This window comes from Thermobia domestica, chromosome 18 (genome assembly GCF_964235325.1).
Source record: "Thermobia domestica chromosome 18, izTheDome1.hap1.1, whole genome shotgun sequence".
Classification (NCBI taxonomy): domain Eukaryota; kingdom Metazoa; phylum Arthropoda; class Insecta; order Zygentoma; family Lepismatidae; genus Thermobia; species Thermobia domestica.
Window position 1 is genome coordinate 85975061 of NC_137471.1, and position 16899 is coordinate 85991959.

Below are 16899 nucleotides of genomic sequence, written 5' to 3' on the forward strand. Positions count from 1 at the left end.
GCTGCACTCCGAAACTTGAAAATTTTCCATTAATCCTTTGACTACCTCGGTACTGTGTCGCATGCGAATAATTCAAACATCGTTGGGAATTTGTTTTTAGAAAATTCAAAAAAAAAAAAAAAAAAATTGCTCTCCCATTGGGTCAGATGTGACCAGGAGACTGTGTTTAGTACCCAAAACTGTGTAGAGATGTCAGGATTTTCCCACATTAAAAGAGTCGTACACACAAAAGAATGTTCATTAAAAGAAAAAAAAAATTGGTAGTCAAGGGGTTAAGAGGCTTATTTTTATTTCCGTTATCCGTATAGGCCTAATATAGTTTCCGTTTAATGAAGGAAATTTAACACGATTTTTGCAGCAAATTCATGGGACTGTGAAATATTTCCGTTTAACACACGTTTCCATTTAATAAAAGGTCTGTTGAAGACAGGTTTTACTGTGTGTTAATTCAGCCTGTGTTTACAACCATGTTATTAATGTTACCATAATGGCCTCGCAGATTCCGAAAGAAAATGAGCATGGGTCTCGAGAAAACTGTCTAATCTCTACGTGAATTACAAATTACACGTCTTATTAGGGAATTTTAGTGGTATTAGATAGCATAAGTAACCAATTTTTATTTATTCATTTTCTATAGGCGCTCGTGGTTTGATACTTACAAGATAAACCAGAACACGTCTCATATACTGAGTTCATACTTTTAACAGATCCCATAGACAAATGGTTTCCCTAATTGGGAGACTTCGATACTGAGAAGATTCAACGTTTTCTCCTGGAAGTTTCCTTGGAACTAAGTATTCGTATTCAAATTCTCATTGATGTCTTCTTAGATAATACAGTGTGTCCGTAAAGTTGCGCAACCCAAAGTTTGATTGCGTACATCTTTTGATCTAAGAATGATAAAGACCTGAGACTTGAAACAAATGTGAGCATATTCTATGTAGATATTTTCGAGATCATGATCCATGCTGGAACTTGTAATGCTTTTGTGTTGTAACGAAAGAAATTACCGTAAATGTAAAATAAAAAATGTGCAAAATGAAGAAAATCATTATTCAGTTACAGAAAACTGATTTCTTGCGGGTAAATTTCTGTGTATATGTACAGAATGCATCAACATTTATCAATTGGTGTGAAAATGTGACAAACTTGGTACAGTGTTGCCATATAAAAAGGCTATTTAATGAAAGTCCGTAAAATGGGTGTTGTTTGACAAAAATGCGCCTCCTGGCAACACTGTTGTCGTAAAATTACTGCAAGAGGTGTGTTTTAGGCTAATTAATGATAAGCAATGAGAATTTGCACATAATTGATAACATGAGTTTTTGTGCCTGAATAGGCCCCCAAAAAGTTATAATAAATATTATTATTATTATTATTATTATTATTATTATTATTATTATTATTATTATTATTATTATTATTATTATTATTATTATTATTATTATTATTATTATTATTATTATTATTATTCGATTACCGAAACCTTAAATTGAACGTAACTTAAACATTGAGATTTCCTTTCTCCATTTCAAGTGTGTTTATTAATATTACTCAAAAGAAAGAACTAGAAAAATGTTAAAGTAATAATGATTACAATCAATCATTACTAAGACATTTGAGAATATTTTGATTGAATGCTGAAAATGACACAACTTACTTGTAGTTTATACAAACACAAAAGAAATATGATATCAAACTTCAAGTTATTTAAACAATAATTTCAAAAAATTACGTTCGTTTTTGAATACGAGTTGTTATTATTATAGAGCACAGAGCTGGTAATGAATTTTACTCATTGTTATCCAGTTTTAAGATTGCATAATGTAATTACATATATGATATATTCATTGGTTGACTTGAAGCACCTATTATAATTATGGCGTGAGTGCTTGAGTCCCGGAGTTCCCATGCAGTCGGCTATTATACAGGGTATCCATTTTTATTTTCGAGCGACAACAGACGACAAGAAACTTCGGTGATCGTTAAAAAAAAGAAAAAAAACAAAAAACGAATTCGAGATTTCAACAGACTTACAAGATTCATGGCTCCTACATATCGAAACAGTGGCTTTTGGAATTGAGTTCATCCTAATGTATTGACTCACTACTGGAGGTCATATCGTTGAAAGTATCCAAACCAGATTTTAAACTTTAAATTTTTATAAGACTCTCGAGGAGGGGAAATGTGTCAAATTTTCTTTCTACCGCCAAAAATATGGATAATTTCTGCAGGGTCAAAATCGAAAATTTGATTTTTCTCAAAGTGGTTCAAACGATGCATCAATATATTAATGACAACCTTATAATAACATAGTATGAATAGCTTTTCTGGAGAATATCCTCAAGAAGTAGTTTACTCTTAGGAGTAAGTTATTTTTCCAATGATGCCCCAAAAAAATGACTCAGGCGATTTTGTTCACATTTGGTAAAATAAATGTTTCACTAACAGACATATATTATTTCTATTGAAAACTTCACAGGGCTCCCTCGTGACTACATGTGCAGAAGTCTCGTCCCGTCTCGATTCTCTCCGAATTCTTTCTCGTCTTGCTCCGAAATTTTCATCGTTACATTCTGTAAATTTATGTACAGTCAGCGACAAAAGTTCATTCCGTTTGATACAATTTATTTTGAGAATATTGGTGGTCTGGTTGAAACTTTTTTTTTTTTTTTTTTTTTACAGAAAATTACATTCTTTTTTTAATTTACTGAAAACTGTACTCAAATTGTCATTCCGTTCTGAAGTTATTTACGAAACTAATTTCATCAAACAGAAAGAGGCTTTTGTCGCTGACTGTACAAAATTTATACCCTAAGGTATTTTTTCTTCATTTCATCTAGAAGCTACAGAACGGTTCCACGTCACGAGAAGTCCACGAAAGGTGTGATAGAACAAAATGTATAAACCAAATGTATTATTCTAATATGCTCTGTAATGATTTGTGTATTATTTCCAGCGGGAACTCACGTGGTTCGCATTCCACGTTAATCAGTAGGTCCCGTCTCATATAGCCTCAACTCAAAATCATCTTAACAGTCTTCATCCCGGCGAAATTAAAATACCGCTAATTTTACAGTAATTATGTGATAACTTCAAATAGATAAAAGATAATTGAAATATGGAACAAGAGCGCCCTAGACAATATTATTTTGCGTGAGGTACCGTTATCACGAGTCACCTAGTGGCTTTCCGTTTTCAGCTGTTTAGAAACGCGAAAATAAATGCCGATTTTCAAAATGGCTCGAAATCGAAAGCAGATAAGTGAGTCGTGATAACGGTTTCTCGTGTAAAATAATATTGTCTAGGGTGCTCTTGTTCCACATTTTGATTATCTTTTATCTATTTGAAGATACCACATAATTACTGTAAAATTAGCGGTATTTTAATTTCGCCGGGATGAAGACTCTTAAGTATCTTTAAACGTTGATAAATGTTTTTCATTGTCTTCGTACAATGTATTTATCTATTTTTAGTTTTTATACTATAAATCATGTAAAACAGTATATGAGATTTAAGACAGATGAACTAGTGTTGTCCACGAGACTCAAACCCCGTATATTTCTTGTCTCGTCTCGTTTCAAATTAAGAAGAGTACTTCTCGTGGGCAAAAATATCTGTATGATTAGCCTACACGTCTTTGGCGCAGAAGACCGGGGTTCGAGTTCCGGTGGGGCTCATGTGTTTCGTATCACATGCTTAGCTGTAGGTGTTCATCTCATATATCATCGCTGCTGACATGGACACTCGTCTCTAACCCGAAGCTACAAGAACTAAGTTACTCTTTGCTTGTTACTTAAAATGTTTGAGAACCACTGATCTATATATATTCAGGTGACTGCATCTTAATGTATTGTGTAAACTTTTTTTTAGCTAGAGACAACAAAATGGGAAACACATGAAAATATTGGGGGGGGCAATGTTTACACTCCAGAATTTCATTGTTCTTCGTGTTCTCAATTAGAGTATGTATTCGCTATCAGAAGAAACTAAATGAAAAACAAATTTAGAAGGAATCTACGTCACAAAGATTAGCTATATGGAAGCAGCTGCTTAATGTAGACTGACCATCATGTACGCGAAGACAGTTATGTTCCTCCAATATACACTGTAGACGTACAGCCTCCGAGAGACCAGCTACCAGGTGTTTTCTGGGTGGCAGCGTAGACAGTCTCTGAGAACGTTTTATTCTTCATGCTCTATTTTTCTTAGCGTAATACAGCTGCATCCGTTTTATTCTCTGACCCTGGACCAGTAAGATGTAAGTATGTGTTATGTCCCAACAGTATATAAGAAGCAGCTGATATTGCAAATGCCTTATAGTGGGCGAAAAAGATGGCTTGTCATATAAAATGCAGGTGTGCCGCATCAACTTTTTTCCTTTTTTTTTCTTTTTAACTTTATAAAAGTTTTTTAATTGAAGTATTACATATGCACATGCGTACAAACCGTACATACATACATTCATACATGGCACAAATTGCGGTGGCTTTGTAGTATGGAACATGAAGATTCATGATTTGGATCGCGCAAGTTGTTTCATGTAGGCTTCGTAAGCTTGAATAACGTAGCTTCTTTCTGATATATCGTGAAGTGTTCTCTGAAATAAACATTTCACAATTGAAATATTATTTAACATTTCCTTCACTTTTTATTTTATTTTATTTATTTATTTGTTTGTTATTTTGCAAGTAGAATGTGCATAATTTGACGTGCTTTAAATTTGTTTAGGTCAATTAAAGTGGGAAAATATTTAACAATACATGTAATATGCTAGTTATTTATATTCTGCTACATATACAGTGCAAAACTAAACAATTTCTTCCAGCAGAATAATATTAGCAATTAGAGTCATTCCTCCAAACATTTTATTTTCTAGAAAACTAGAAATAAGAATGTATCATTGAGGCATATGCTATTTTATTTAGTTCAACAAGAGCGCATCAACGGGGCCCGGATTCGCCCCTCTCAAAACGTCAGAACTCTACAGACATTTATTCACTTTTTTAATAAGATACGTTTTTGCTTTAGCAGAGAAATGATTTATGTAGGCCAGTGGTTCTCAACCTAATTCCTATCTCGGCTCTCATTTTATTACATCCTGTTGGCAGCATCCCCCATGTAATTTCTGGTTTGTAATAAGCTTGTGTGGGTTTTTTAATATAGGCCTACCTATTGCGGAGATCTCACGATATCCATCTATTTCTATAGTATTAACAATAAATAGGTGTATTAGAATATATTTCTTGTATATAGTGGATAGAGTAATAGTAATATATATCCTCCGATGAAAGTGCTGATTCAAGATGCATATTAAACCCCTTCATTGAAGAGGCCTTCCAAGTAGCTGTTCTAAGCACACAACTTCTTGACCAACTAATAAAATTATCGTGCGAGAAGTCCCTGCAACTGGTTTTCTGTAACGAAGACTTACACAAGTTCTGCCTGATGAGGAGAGAAAAATATCCTGGTCTGATATCTGCTGCTTTAAAAGTAATAATTCCATTTGCTACATCGTACTTGTGCTAAGTAGGTTTTTGTTCCATGGTAAGCATTAAAACAAAGACAATAAATCGCTTATCAGCTGAAAATGACTTGATAATGTGCGTCACGAAGATTGAAGCAGACATTGTCGCACTAGTAAAATCACACCATGCTTATCTATCTCATTAGCTTTCAATTCGCAGTTCGCAGTTCGCAGTTCTATCTTGACAAGTTAATCGGTACTGAGTTCCGGGCAACCTAAAGCCCCTGCCTCGTATTTGTGGTGAAGATAGGATTTGAAGTGTGTCTCCATGATTGACAGTCGAATCAGCAACTGTCGCTGATTTCTGCGGGTATAGGTGTTCAAAATCAGGGAGTGAGAGTTCTGCGAAGTGCGACGTAGAGCAGATGGTGTTGAAGAAATCGAAGAGCGTCTGGTGCTAAAGGAGGAACAGATGGTATTTGATAGCAGGCGAATCGTGATTGGTTGTTGGTATAACCAATGAGCTTCGTTATGGCGTGGTCCTCATAAAGGTGTGGTCCTGTTCGTCTGATGTGCATGTGCTGATTTTTAGATGAAGTCAGTAAGAATTTCCAAGAGAATGGCCAATTTGCTGAATTTGTCTGTTGCTTGACGAATTGATGACATCTTGAGTTTGACAGCCCTAAGGAAGGCAGTAAATGGAAGGTCTCGGAGCAGCTGAAGTAATTCTTGCAGACATGAACCTTTGTCAGAAGATTTATCTGTAGGATCGTTCCGTTCAGAGGTTTTATGAGCATAGGTTGGTTTGCGAGATGTCGGTGTCTGAGGTGATGGTGGTGCATTTGTGGGTAGCGATGGGAAGTCTTCTTCGGTGAGCTTGGGGGCCGGTGGGGCCCTCCGAGACTGAATCTTCTTGAGTAGCGGACATCCATTAAAGTTCGCCCCGTGGCTTTGGTCACAGTTAGCACACTTGGAGGATGAGCTGTTGGTGCATTGATAGGTGTAATGTTCGGCCGCACATTTCATGCATCTTGGTTTTGCTGCACAGAACGATTGAGTGCGCCCCAACCGCTGACATCGGTAACACTGAATGAATTTTTTCGCTTTGTAAGGTTCTACGGAGATCTTGTAGAATTCGAGGTAGGTTAGATCGTAGATATCTTGAGCTTTGGGTGTCTTGCTGAGCGTTACAAGAAAAAGCGGAAGTGGCGCTTTTTGCTTTCCCGTCATCTGTTGTACATTTAGCACGTCGTAGCCTCTGTTAGTAAGGTCAGTCTTGATGTTGCCGAGCTGGGTGTCAATAGGAAGATGACGAATCACAACTTTAAGATGGCGGTCCAGTGGTACAGTGTCCATAGAGTAGGTGAAGTTGTATTCGTTGCAGAACTTGATCAGTTTTTGGTAATCTTCTTGGTTGTTACATTGAAATTTTAAGGTGTCCTTAGTGACTGCACAGTACGGTATTTCACTGCAGAGGGCAGTAGCGCCATGGCTGACTTTGTACGCCTTGTCTGGTGGAAAGTCATAAATATAAAAATTTCTAATCTTTCGGCGGCGGGGAGGGAAGACTGGAGTTTGAGCGGTGGGAATATCATCCTCAGGAGTCATATCTACAGTAGTATCTTCGGCGTTAGAAAGAGCCGCAAATTTGTTGGTAGTAGCAAGTGGCGTCGGTGTTGAAGGCGGTGAGGGCCGGCAGGCCTGTTTGGCAGGTTGAAATTGGTTTGCAGTCGATGCGTCATTCTGAACAGGAGCTGGTCTTTTCTGATCTTTCTCGTCGTAGAAGATTATATGTTCGGAATATTCATGCGGTCCCAGGCAGCGGCAGCATTTGCCTTTTCTTCCGTTAGTGTTAAGATCGAGCAGCTTTGGATCGTCGGGCGGCACTAAAGAGCTTCGAGTAAAAACTGGCGACATGTATTGTACGTTCAAAGTCTTATTTTCTTCCATGGTGAGGTGATCAGCAACTGTGTGTGGGCCACGACATCTATTACATTCTGGATGATCCGTGCGTAAGTGATCTAAGGAACCACACATGGTGCAGATTCTTTCTTGTTGTCTTGAAGTAGTCATGGAAGTCGGCATGTTAGCGTTTTTCATCGTTATATTAGCAGACAAAGGATTTTGGCGGGAAATCATGAGAGCAAGCGACAAAGTTCCCACTCTCGATGGTCTCAGCTCTTATTATGCTTTCAATTTTAATTGTATTTCAATATATAAGTTTTGTTGCATTTGTTTCCGGTATTTCAATATGCAGTTCTTATTACTTTCAAATCGTACCTATTTCATTTAAATTGATTTTTAAACAACTCTGCACCCGTTGAAAATGTTTAGTACGTAGAAGTACTTTTTGTTGTTCTTAACAGTATGTATAAAAATAAAAATATACCTATCGGAACAAAATTCAAAATATTCTAGTTAAAAATATTTTCCGGTATTAGATTCTAATTATATTTATCTCTTCCGCTTATCTTCGCGACCTCCATGAAATTCTCTCGAGACCCCTTTGAGGTTGCGCCCCCCAGGCTGAGAAATGGTGATGTAGCCCAAACATTTGATCTCATATTTCATTTACATTCTCTCGTTTCTTATGAAAACAATTTAGCTTTATCATTTTTTTTTCTGAGAATACGTATAGGTGACAGTAGTCAAAAATTAGTTATAGTTTTATCGTTTTTCGGGTGCAGAATATTGTTCTAATAACAGTTCAATATTAAATAGACGAAGTGTCTTGTAATATTGCCATCTGTTGCAGAACATCGAACCACCCGCAAAACAAACATTTACCAGTACGCGGTGTGTTCAATCAACTGAAATAGTTCTTACCTTTGGACCATATTTTATTTAGACAATAATTACAATTTAGAAATTGGTAATAATTCTGTCTCATTAAACATGCTATGCTCGTATGTATTGTCGTTTTTGCTAGTATCCTAATGAAGAGTGTAATGAGGGTTTGTTTCAGTATCAGTTTCATCTCAATACATGGCAGGGGAGGATCCAGGACGGACTTCTGGGAGAGGCAAGGGCGCCGTTTTCTCTGTAATTTTGGGGGGCCCATTCAGATGCAGAAGGCATATATGAGGATTTTAAAACAAATTGAATTTCAATGTCAAATATTATATATTCATAAATACAATGCGGGGGCCCACATGAGATTTGAGAAGGGCCGGGCCCCCCGCCCTCAGGATTGGCGGCCTTGGGCAGTGGGTTGTAATACTGCTACTTAGAGCTACTTTTAAGAGCTCCAAACACTGGGATAAGTTTTATATATATATATAAAATAAAGTTTCCTCTTCTAGGGGGAGACGAAAAAATATTTAATTTCTTTAAATGAATAATAGATAAAGAAATAACTAATTTCTCTGTAGTTGATGATCCTGAACTGTTCTCCACTGATGCAAGTCTCTCTATTGCTGACAAGTTTATGGTCAAACATTTTTACAAGATAATGCAATCTTCCTGATCCCCCCTGGATCCGCCCCTGATACATGGTATGGTTCTGGGGCAACATGAATTTTTAGGTTTACAAATTAATTACACTAAAAAAATCCGTTCTCCGGCCAGTAGTACATTGTATAAATATTTTCTATACGGAATCCTCTTGCTACAGAAGTCAGTGCGGAGCATACGTTATCCATACGCTACATACGCCGTTGCAGGATGTCTTACATCTAACAATTTTCCGTATATCACATGCATATACTTAGGTTACATTCCTCAGTTATATGTCATATACGCCCATTTGTATGTGAGATCCTGACCGCCTAATTTGTTTCATACGGAAAGTACGTATAGATGGAACACTTATACGGAAAGTATTATAAAACATGCGTTTTCAGTTATACGTTTGCTGTACCTGTAGTCCAAAAACTACAGGAATTACACATGTAACCTACCTTTGTAAGTACGCCACCTACAATTTTGTTTCTCAGTGTAGTTCTTTTCGATTCTTTTTAAAACTAACTGCACATGAGGGGTCTCCCGGTAGCTCACTGGTAGAGCGCTTATCTCTTGTATGTGGGATTCTTGGTTCGATCCCAGCCAAGTAAGTTTGTGGTGAACGTCGTGTGGGTTTTCTAGGGATACCACCATTTCCTCCCACTTTCTCGTTCCATCATCAGTCACTTGCTTTACATAGCCTAAAGACGATAATCGTGGGACGTTAAACTGAACATTTCATTTCAATTCGCTAACTACACATGAGCTTTATTATTATTATTTTGTACAGCCCAATAAGATCTAACCATTGATCTATATTTAATTTTTGAACAATTTCTTCCCGTTAAGGTTAGTGTAACGGGATAAGTTTTGCCGATAGATGTCACTACAGTCTTCGTATCTCTCCCATGTATTTTTTACCTTTCACGAAAATTTACAATTTCTTTTATAAATTTCAACCCAGAGACTTCAAATTTTTAGAGAAGGAACTTCATAACCTATTAAAGGGAACAATCCGTGCCGATTTTTTATTTACAATTTTCTTCATTGTTCAAACAGTTCCATTCTTAAAGGTTTGGATATCCATTACAACAATCAAGCCATTTCAACAATGAAGAAAATTCCAAATAAAAAATCGGCACGGATTTTTTCCTTTGATAGATTATGAAGTTCCTTTTCTAACATTTTGAAGTGTGTAGGTTGAAATTTGTAAAAAAAATCGTGAATTTTCGTGAAAGATAAAAAATACATGGGAGAGATACGAAAACTGTAGTGCCATCTATCGGCAAAATTTGTCCCTTTAAACCAACCTTAAATGCTAATAATGTAGATTTTAAAATCTTTTATGCTTTTATTTCTGAACTAGCTGAAATATCCATTCTTCGCATGTATCAGATAAAATATCAATATAAACAAACTGAACAGCGAAAGAAAAAGAATATCGGTCATTTTCTACTTCTTTTACATATCCCGGCAAACACCTCCTGAGACCCCCTGGTTCAAATTTTGAAAAAAGAAACACCTCTGGCCTCCAGCCTATGGGGGCTGCATTTGGAATTCAACGCCTGTGGGAGTATTACTATTCATCACAGCGACCCTTAAAACTATGGATTTTATACTAATATGGGTCATTTTGGATTATTTTTACATGTCTTGGTACCCCCCCTGCAGGTGACCCCCGGCCCGCATACAATGGTAGCTGAATTTGAAAGTCATCGCTAATGGAAGTGTCACCATTGATCTCAGCGACCACAAAAACTATGAATTTGACACTAATACCGGTCATTTTGGATTACGTCCCCACTAAGACTCCCCTGGTTCGATTTTTTTTTTTAATCCTGGTCTTGGTCTGGGACCTGGACCAAGGTATCCGTGACCAGGCCGCACACAGGCAAACACACAAACAAACACTTTATTTAGCTTATATCAGACTGCATAACTACAATTGTTTTTGACGTCAGATAGGGATGGGCACGAGACAAGATTTGTGGCTGTCTCGACTCGAAAATGTGCTGTAAAAGTGATGTCTCGACTCGAAAAATGTATATTTCTCTATTGGAAGAGCCGTGTCTCGACTCGAATTTTGTCAGGAAAATCCTGTCTCGACTCGTCTCGTGCGCATCCCTAACGTCAGAGCTACTTTTAAAAAATAGTTTAAAATACCCTGTATTTAATTGTAACTAGTTGTTCCCTCAAATCTTCGGCTTCTGGTACGCTATAGGTTGTCTATAGTGTTGACTAATACATATCCATCGATACGGAGTTAAATTCACCGCGTTTGCTTTTGAGATCAATATTTATTCCTCATGGATATGCGTCATTTTCCTTTATTTTAACCCAAGTATACGAAACATTCATATTGAAGTAACATGTTTGTAGTAACAATACGTATTTCGTGGCCTCCTTTTTCTACTAGTTGTAATAATAATAATACTAGCAAAATATTTAATCAATATGCTGGTAATATCAAAGGGATATATTGCATGCAACATTTCTAAAATATTTTATGAGAAAGGCATAGTTTTTGGAGATTTAGGAAACACAATTCATATTTGTTCTTCCGTTTTATTAGAGAAGTTGGAAGTCCATGCCCGGAGATTAAGAATCAAATAAGCTTGGAAAATCCGCCAAATTCTCTACTGTCACGCAACTTAACAAGAAACACTAATAGCTGTATAAGTGTGGGATAATGTTCGTGTTTGTATGTATGAAAAGTCCGGTGACCGAGAAATGTCTTAAACATAAAATTGGCCATTCTATTACAAAAAAAAAAAAAAAAAAAAACCAACACTGAGAGAGATAAAGATTATTTCTCTTAATAGTTTATCCGCGCACATGCTACGTATATATTTTGCGTTTATTCGCTCTCCTGCCTCTATTACTGAAATCTTTGTCCATATAACCCCGCCCATTATAAGAATATGCGATAGGAAGAAAAATAATGCATCAACTTTTTATTATTTTTTCGATTTTTGTATGTGATACGAAGTTACTATCGGGAAAATATCATAAGTGTTTCTGTATCTCGTACATAAAACTACAGTATACGTGTGAGTAAAAAAAACAAGACAAGACTCATACAACTTCTAAATTCATTCACACAACGCAACTAAGCCCACATAACTTTTTTTTAATTCGAGGCGAAACGAGAAACATAACATTCCGTAAGCAACACTAGTTCACCCAAATCTTACATACCAAAACAATGTTTTAGTGTTACAAATTTCGTAGTATAAGCACGATAAATTAGTAAACTGATTGTATGAACACACTGTGCTATATATGGAGTATTGGACCATATGGTTCAGAGACTTGAACATTACGTAAGTTAGAGAAAGAATATTTGGAGAGCTTCGAAATGTGGTGTTGAAGGAAAATGAAGAAGATATAATGGGCAGAGAAAGCAACAAACGAAGATGTTTTGAAACGGATAGGAGAGAAGAGGACACTTCTATCCACCATCCTTCGTAGGAAGGCCAATTGGATTCGACACATCTTGTGAAGAAATTGTCTTCTTCACACCGTCATAGAAGGAAAGATGGAAGGAAGAGAAGAATAGAAAGAAGAAAAACACAATTGAAAAATAGAATTTGAAAAATAGAAGAAATATTGGGAGTTAAAAGAAAAAGTTGAAGATCGAGAAATGTGGAGGAAACATTTCCAGGCACAAATCTAAAATTGCAAAAAAAAAATCCTCATTAGTCCCAGGACATGCCGAAAGACAGAATACTTAATAATAATAGGCCTAATAATAATAATAATAATAATAATAATAATAATAATAATAATAATAATAATAATAATAATAATAATAATAATAATAATAATGAACACACCGAAGAACATTTATCAGCGTCTCACAATACACTCCAGTAATGAATACACAATATACACAATATACTCCAGTAATGAATGTTTTTTGAATATTATATCTCTCCCTTTGTGTTTCTCACGTTATAGAAGAAAGGATTCAGATAACTTCTAGATCAAATTTAAAAAGAAAAAAATTCTTCTAGAATCATAATGACACGAGATTTCTACAAAATTTAAGATACGATACGAGAAAACCTTATTTTCCGTTTCGTTTCGTTTCGGGAGCAATACTAGTATTGACAAGAGGAGTTACACTTCAACTAGCACCAATAGCTGCAATCGGGGATCAACTCGCGCGAGCTCAGGTTCATTATGTTTAATGAAGCTCATGTTAGCTCCAGGGGCGGATCCAGGACGGACTTCTGGGGGGGGGGGCGGTCGGTAGTAATAATGCTACTTAGAGCTACTTTTAAAAGCTTCAAACTTTTTATGGATGCGTTTATTTATATCAAATAAGAAAGTTTTCTCTTCTGGGGTGGGGGGACGATCGCCTCGATCGACCCCCTTGGATCCGCCCCTGGTTAGCTCATTCTTGCACTTTCTCGAATTCAAGCTTACTATCCTCAATGAAGCTCGCAATAGTTTATTTTTGCACTCTTTCGAACTCGGGATTAATATCCTCTCACAATAGTTTATTTTTGCACTCTCGGGATTAATATCCTCTATGAGGCTCACGATAACTCATTCTCACACTCACTCCAGCTCGAGTTCAATAACCTCAATGAGCCTCACTATAGCTCATTCTTCCATTCTCTCTGAATAGTTCGAGTTTAGTATCCTCAATGAGGATCGCAATAGCTCATTCTCGCAACAGCTCGAGCTCGGGCTCAATATACTCAACGAGGCTTACGACAGCTCATTGTTGCACTCTCTCGAGCTCAGCTTAAATATCCTCAATGAGGCTCATGATAACTCATTTTCTCACTTTTTCGAGTTTGGACTAAATATTCTCAATCAGTTATCCTTTACAGTTTGTTATGAAAGTACTTTGTATAACCAAACATGGACACCTTTATACCTACCAGTACAAGGCGTAACAAACACTGTGAGAATTGATAAAGGAAATATTTGTAAACTCATTTTTTTACGTCTTAAAGTGTTCATATTCTGTACAATATTATGTTAATAATAATAATAATAATAATAATAATAATAATAATAATAATAACCATCAGCTAGACAAAACATGAGTGTGTTCTATTTAGGCATTTTCTAGTCTTCTAATAATACAGACTGTATATAATGACCCATTTTCCTATAATTAATGTTTCTTTATGATTTATTCCAGGTCAAGAACTTATGCTGTTCTTACCGACTTGATAAACAAGGTAAGTACTAATAACAAAGACAAAAGTAAAAAAAAAAAAAAAAAAAAAAAAAAGCATATACATTACCTTTTCGTTTAATTAGCAAACGTTTTAAATCAGCCTGAATTATCTAAGATTACTGTAGTGTGTGTACCAGTGAAGCTCTTTGGCTTTCAAATATTTTTGTTCATAACAATATATATATATATATATATATATATATATATATATATATATATATATATATATATATATATATACAGCTTTGATAAACAAGAACTTTTAGACACTAACTCTTGCTTACACAATTAAGAAATGTAGGTATTATATTATAGTAATTAATATTGGATAAAATTATTTGAAATAATCGAGCTTACTTGTTGATTTGGAGTTTAGAGTTCATTCAGAACTGAGGTTATATGAGATGTGGACCTTCAACTTCACGTGATAGCCGAACCACATGATGTTCCAAACGAGAATCGAACCAGGGCTCTCACACCGAAGAATCGTTAACCTTGTATCTACGAGGAAGCTCAGTAGTACACTGAGAAGAAAAAACCGTATGTGGCTTACGTAAAAACGTAGGTTATATGTGTAAATCCTGCAGTTTTTGGACTTAACGTACAGCAAACGTATAACTGAAAAAGTATATTTTATGCGTACTTTTCGTACAAGAGGTTTGAATAAATGTACTTTCCGTACGAACGAAAGAACTGTATATAGGCGGTCAGAATCTGACATACAGATAGAGGTAACATATAGTTGACGTATGTAACATACGTATACGTATGTAATATATGGAAGACTGTTAGATGTCAGGCATCCTGCAACGGCATGATGTAACACCTAAAGTCAGTGCCTATGTAGCATACGGATAATGTATGCTCCGTACTGATTTCTGTAGTAAATATAACGATTCCGCATGTTCGTATAATATACCGCTGTCCGGAAAACGGATTTTTCTCAGTGTAGGATTAATTATATACATTCAATTATGAGTTATATACATCCAGTCGCTGGTGAGATGAAAGGTATAATGTAGTTGTGTGAGGGACACGCTTATTGTACGAGGACTTGTGTAGGTTTATTTGGTACAATTATACAATGAGAAGACCATTGGTAGATGAGGAATAAATGAATATCTGTGGAATGGTGTTTTGACATAGGTCATATACGTATAACGAAAGCTTAATCGAGATACAAGAATTATGTATAGGCTTATTATCAATATTTACTAAAAAAAAAAAAAAAAAAGAAAAAAAAAAAAGAAAGAAAGAGCATTTTTCGAAAGAAGACATCACTTTTACTACACATTTTTGAGACGAGGCAGCCTGAACTCGTCTTTTAGGAAACACTAATTATCTGTAGTAGTAGTAGTAGTAGTAGTAGTAGTAGTAGTAATAGTAGAAAAAATGGACTTAGGTATTTTCTTACCAGAAATCCTACGAAAATACCCTGTACGTAAGCATACATGCATACGGGAGTAGAAAATGCTGTCAAAACGTAGGCCTCTTTCTTTTGGCGTTAAAAAAAGAAAGAAACAAAGAAAAATAAGTCGTAGCGCTGAAGCAATTAGACGAAGTGTATAGGGGTATTAGTGCACGTATCAATCAAAGTGATTGGTGGAAGACATTAGATATGGACTTCCTATAAATCAATGTTCGACGAGAGGAGGAGAGGGCTCTTGGCTTAAGTAATAGAAGAGGATGGGACAAGGAGGAACAGAAACGAAAAAAAAATCACACACACACAGAAAAAGAGGAAGAAGGGATAGAATAAAAAGAAGAAAAAAGCTAGTAAAGGAGCCAGTTAGAAGATAAAAGTAGACTTAAAAATGCTCCAAAAGAAGAAGAAAAAGAAGAGACATTGAAGAATAAAGCGAAGAAAATGCAGAAGAAGAATTCAAGACAACGAAGCCGTCTTTCTGGATTATGAAAGCCATAAATTCTGATAGCATTGAAAAAACAAATTATTTTGGAAATGGCTCCTATTTTTTTTCAAGTTGGGAGTTTTTTCTTGGTATTCTACTAGTATTAGTATTATTGATGCATGTATAAGTGTCTATAACCAAGGGTAGGAAAAGCGGATTATACGATTTTGTAGATAGCAAAAATAAAATATCTTCTGAGGTATCTGAAAGAGTAGAAAGGCAATCAACTTAGATTCTATATCGTGAAGTACGCTGGTTACAAGCTTCTAACTTCTATACGTTATAACTACGTATAACTTGTAGTCTTAACTTGTATAACGTACAGTCTATTTATTGTAACATCCACTTATGTGTATATATATATATTTGTTTTATACATACTATGCAATACAATCCGGAAACGCCTTGAAAAAAATATTGTAGCCAAACGAGTACACTGAGGAAAATCCGTTATCCGGACAGCTGTATATTGTACAAATATACAGAATCCTTAAGTTTACTACAGAAATCTGTACGGAACATACATTATCCTATGCTACATACGTAGCCTACTACCCTTTTCCCGCCTAGATGCTATACCATGCCGCTGTAGGATGTCTTGCATCTAACAGTGTTTCGAATATTACATACATATACGTCAGCTATATGTTATATACGTCCATTTTCATATGAGATCCTGACTACCTATATACATTTCTTTGTTTCATACGGAAAATACGTATAGACGGTACACTTGCCGGTATACGGAAATTATTATGAAACATATACTTTTTCAGTTATACATTGCCGGTATACGGAAATTATTATGAAACATATACTTTTTCAGTTATACATTGCTGCCAGGTGTTCCTTATAGTCGTACGTTACGTCCAAAAACTACA

General features: G+C 35.8%; 1 protein-coding gene across 1 annotated transcript in view; it reads left to right on the top strand.

The window, feature by feature from the left end:
- LOC145675151 (uncharacterized) overlaps positions 1–16899 on the top strand; it is a 363179-nt gene that overhangs the window by 281730 nt on the left and 64550 nt on the right. Inside the window, exon 4 of the mRNA XM_081745521.1 lies at positions 14070–14109. Coding sequence (XP_081601647.1) covers positions 14070–14109 — 40 coding nt within the window. The remainder of the gene's footprint in view (positions 1–14069; positions 14110–16899) is intronic.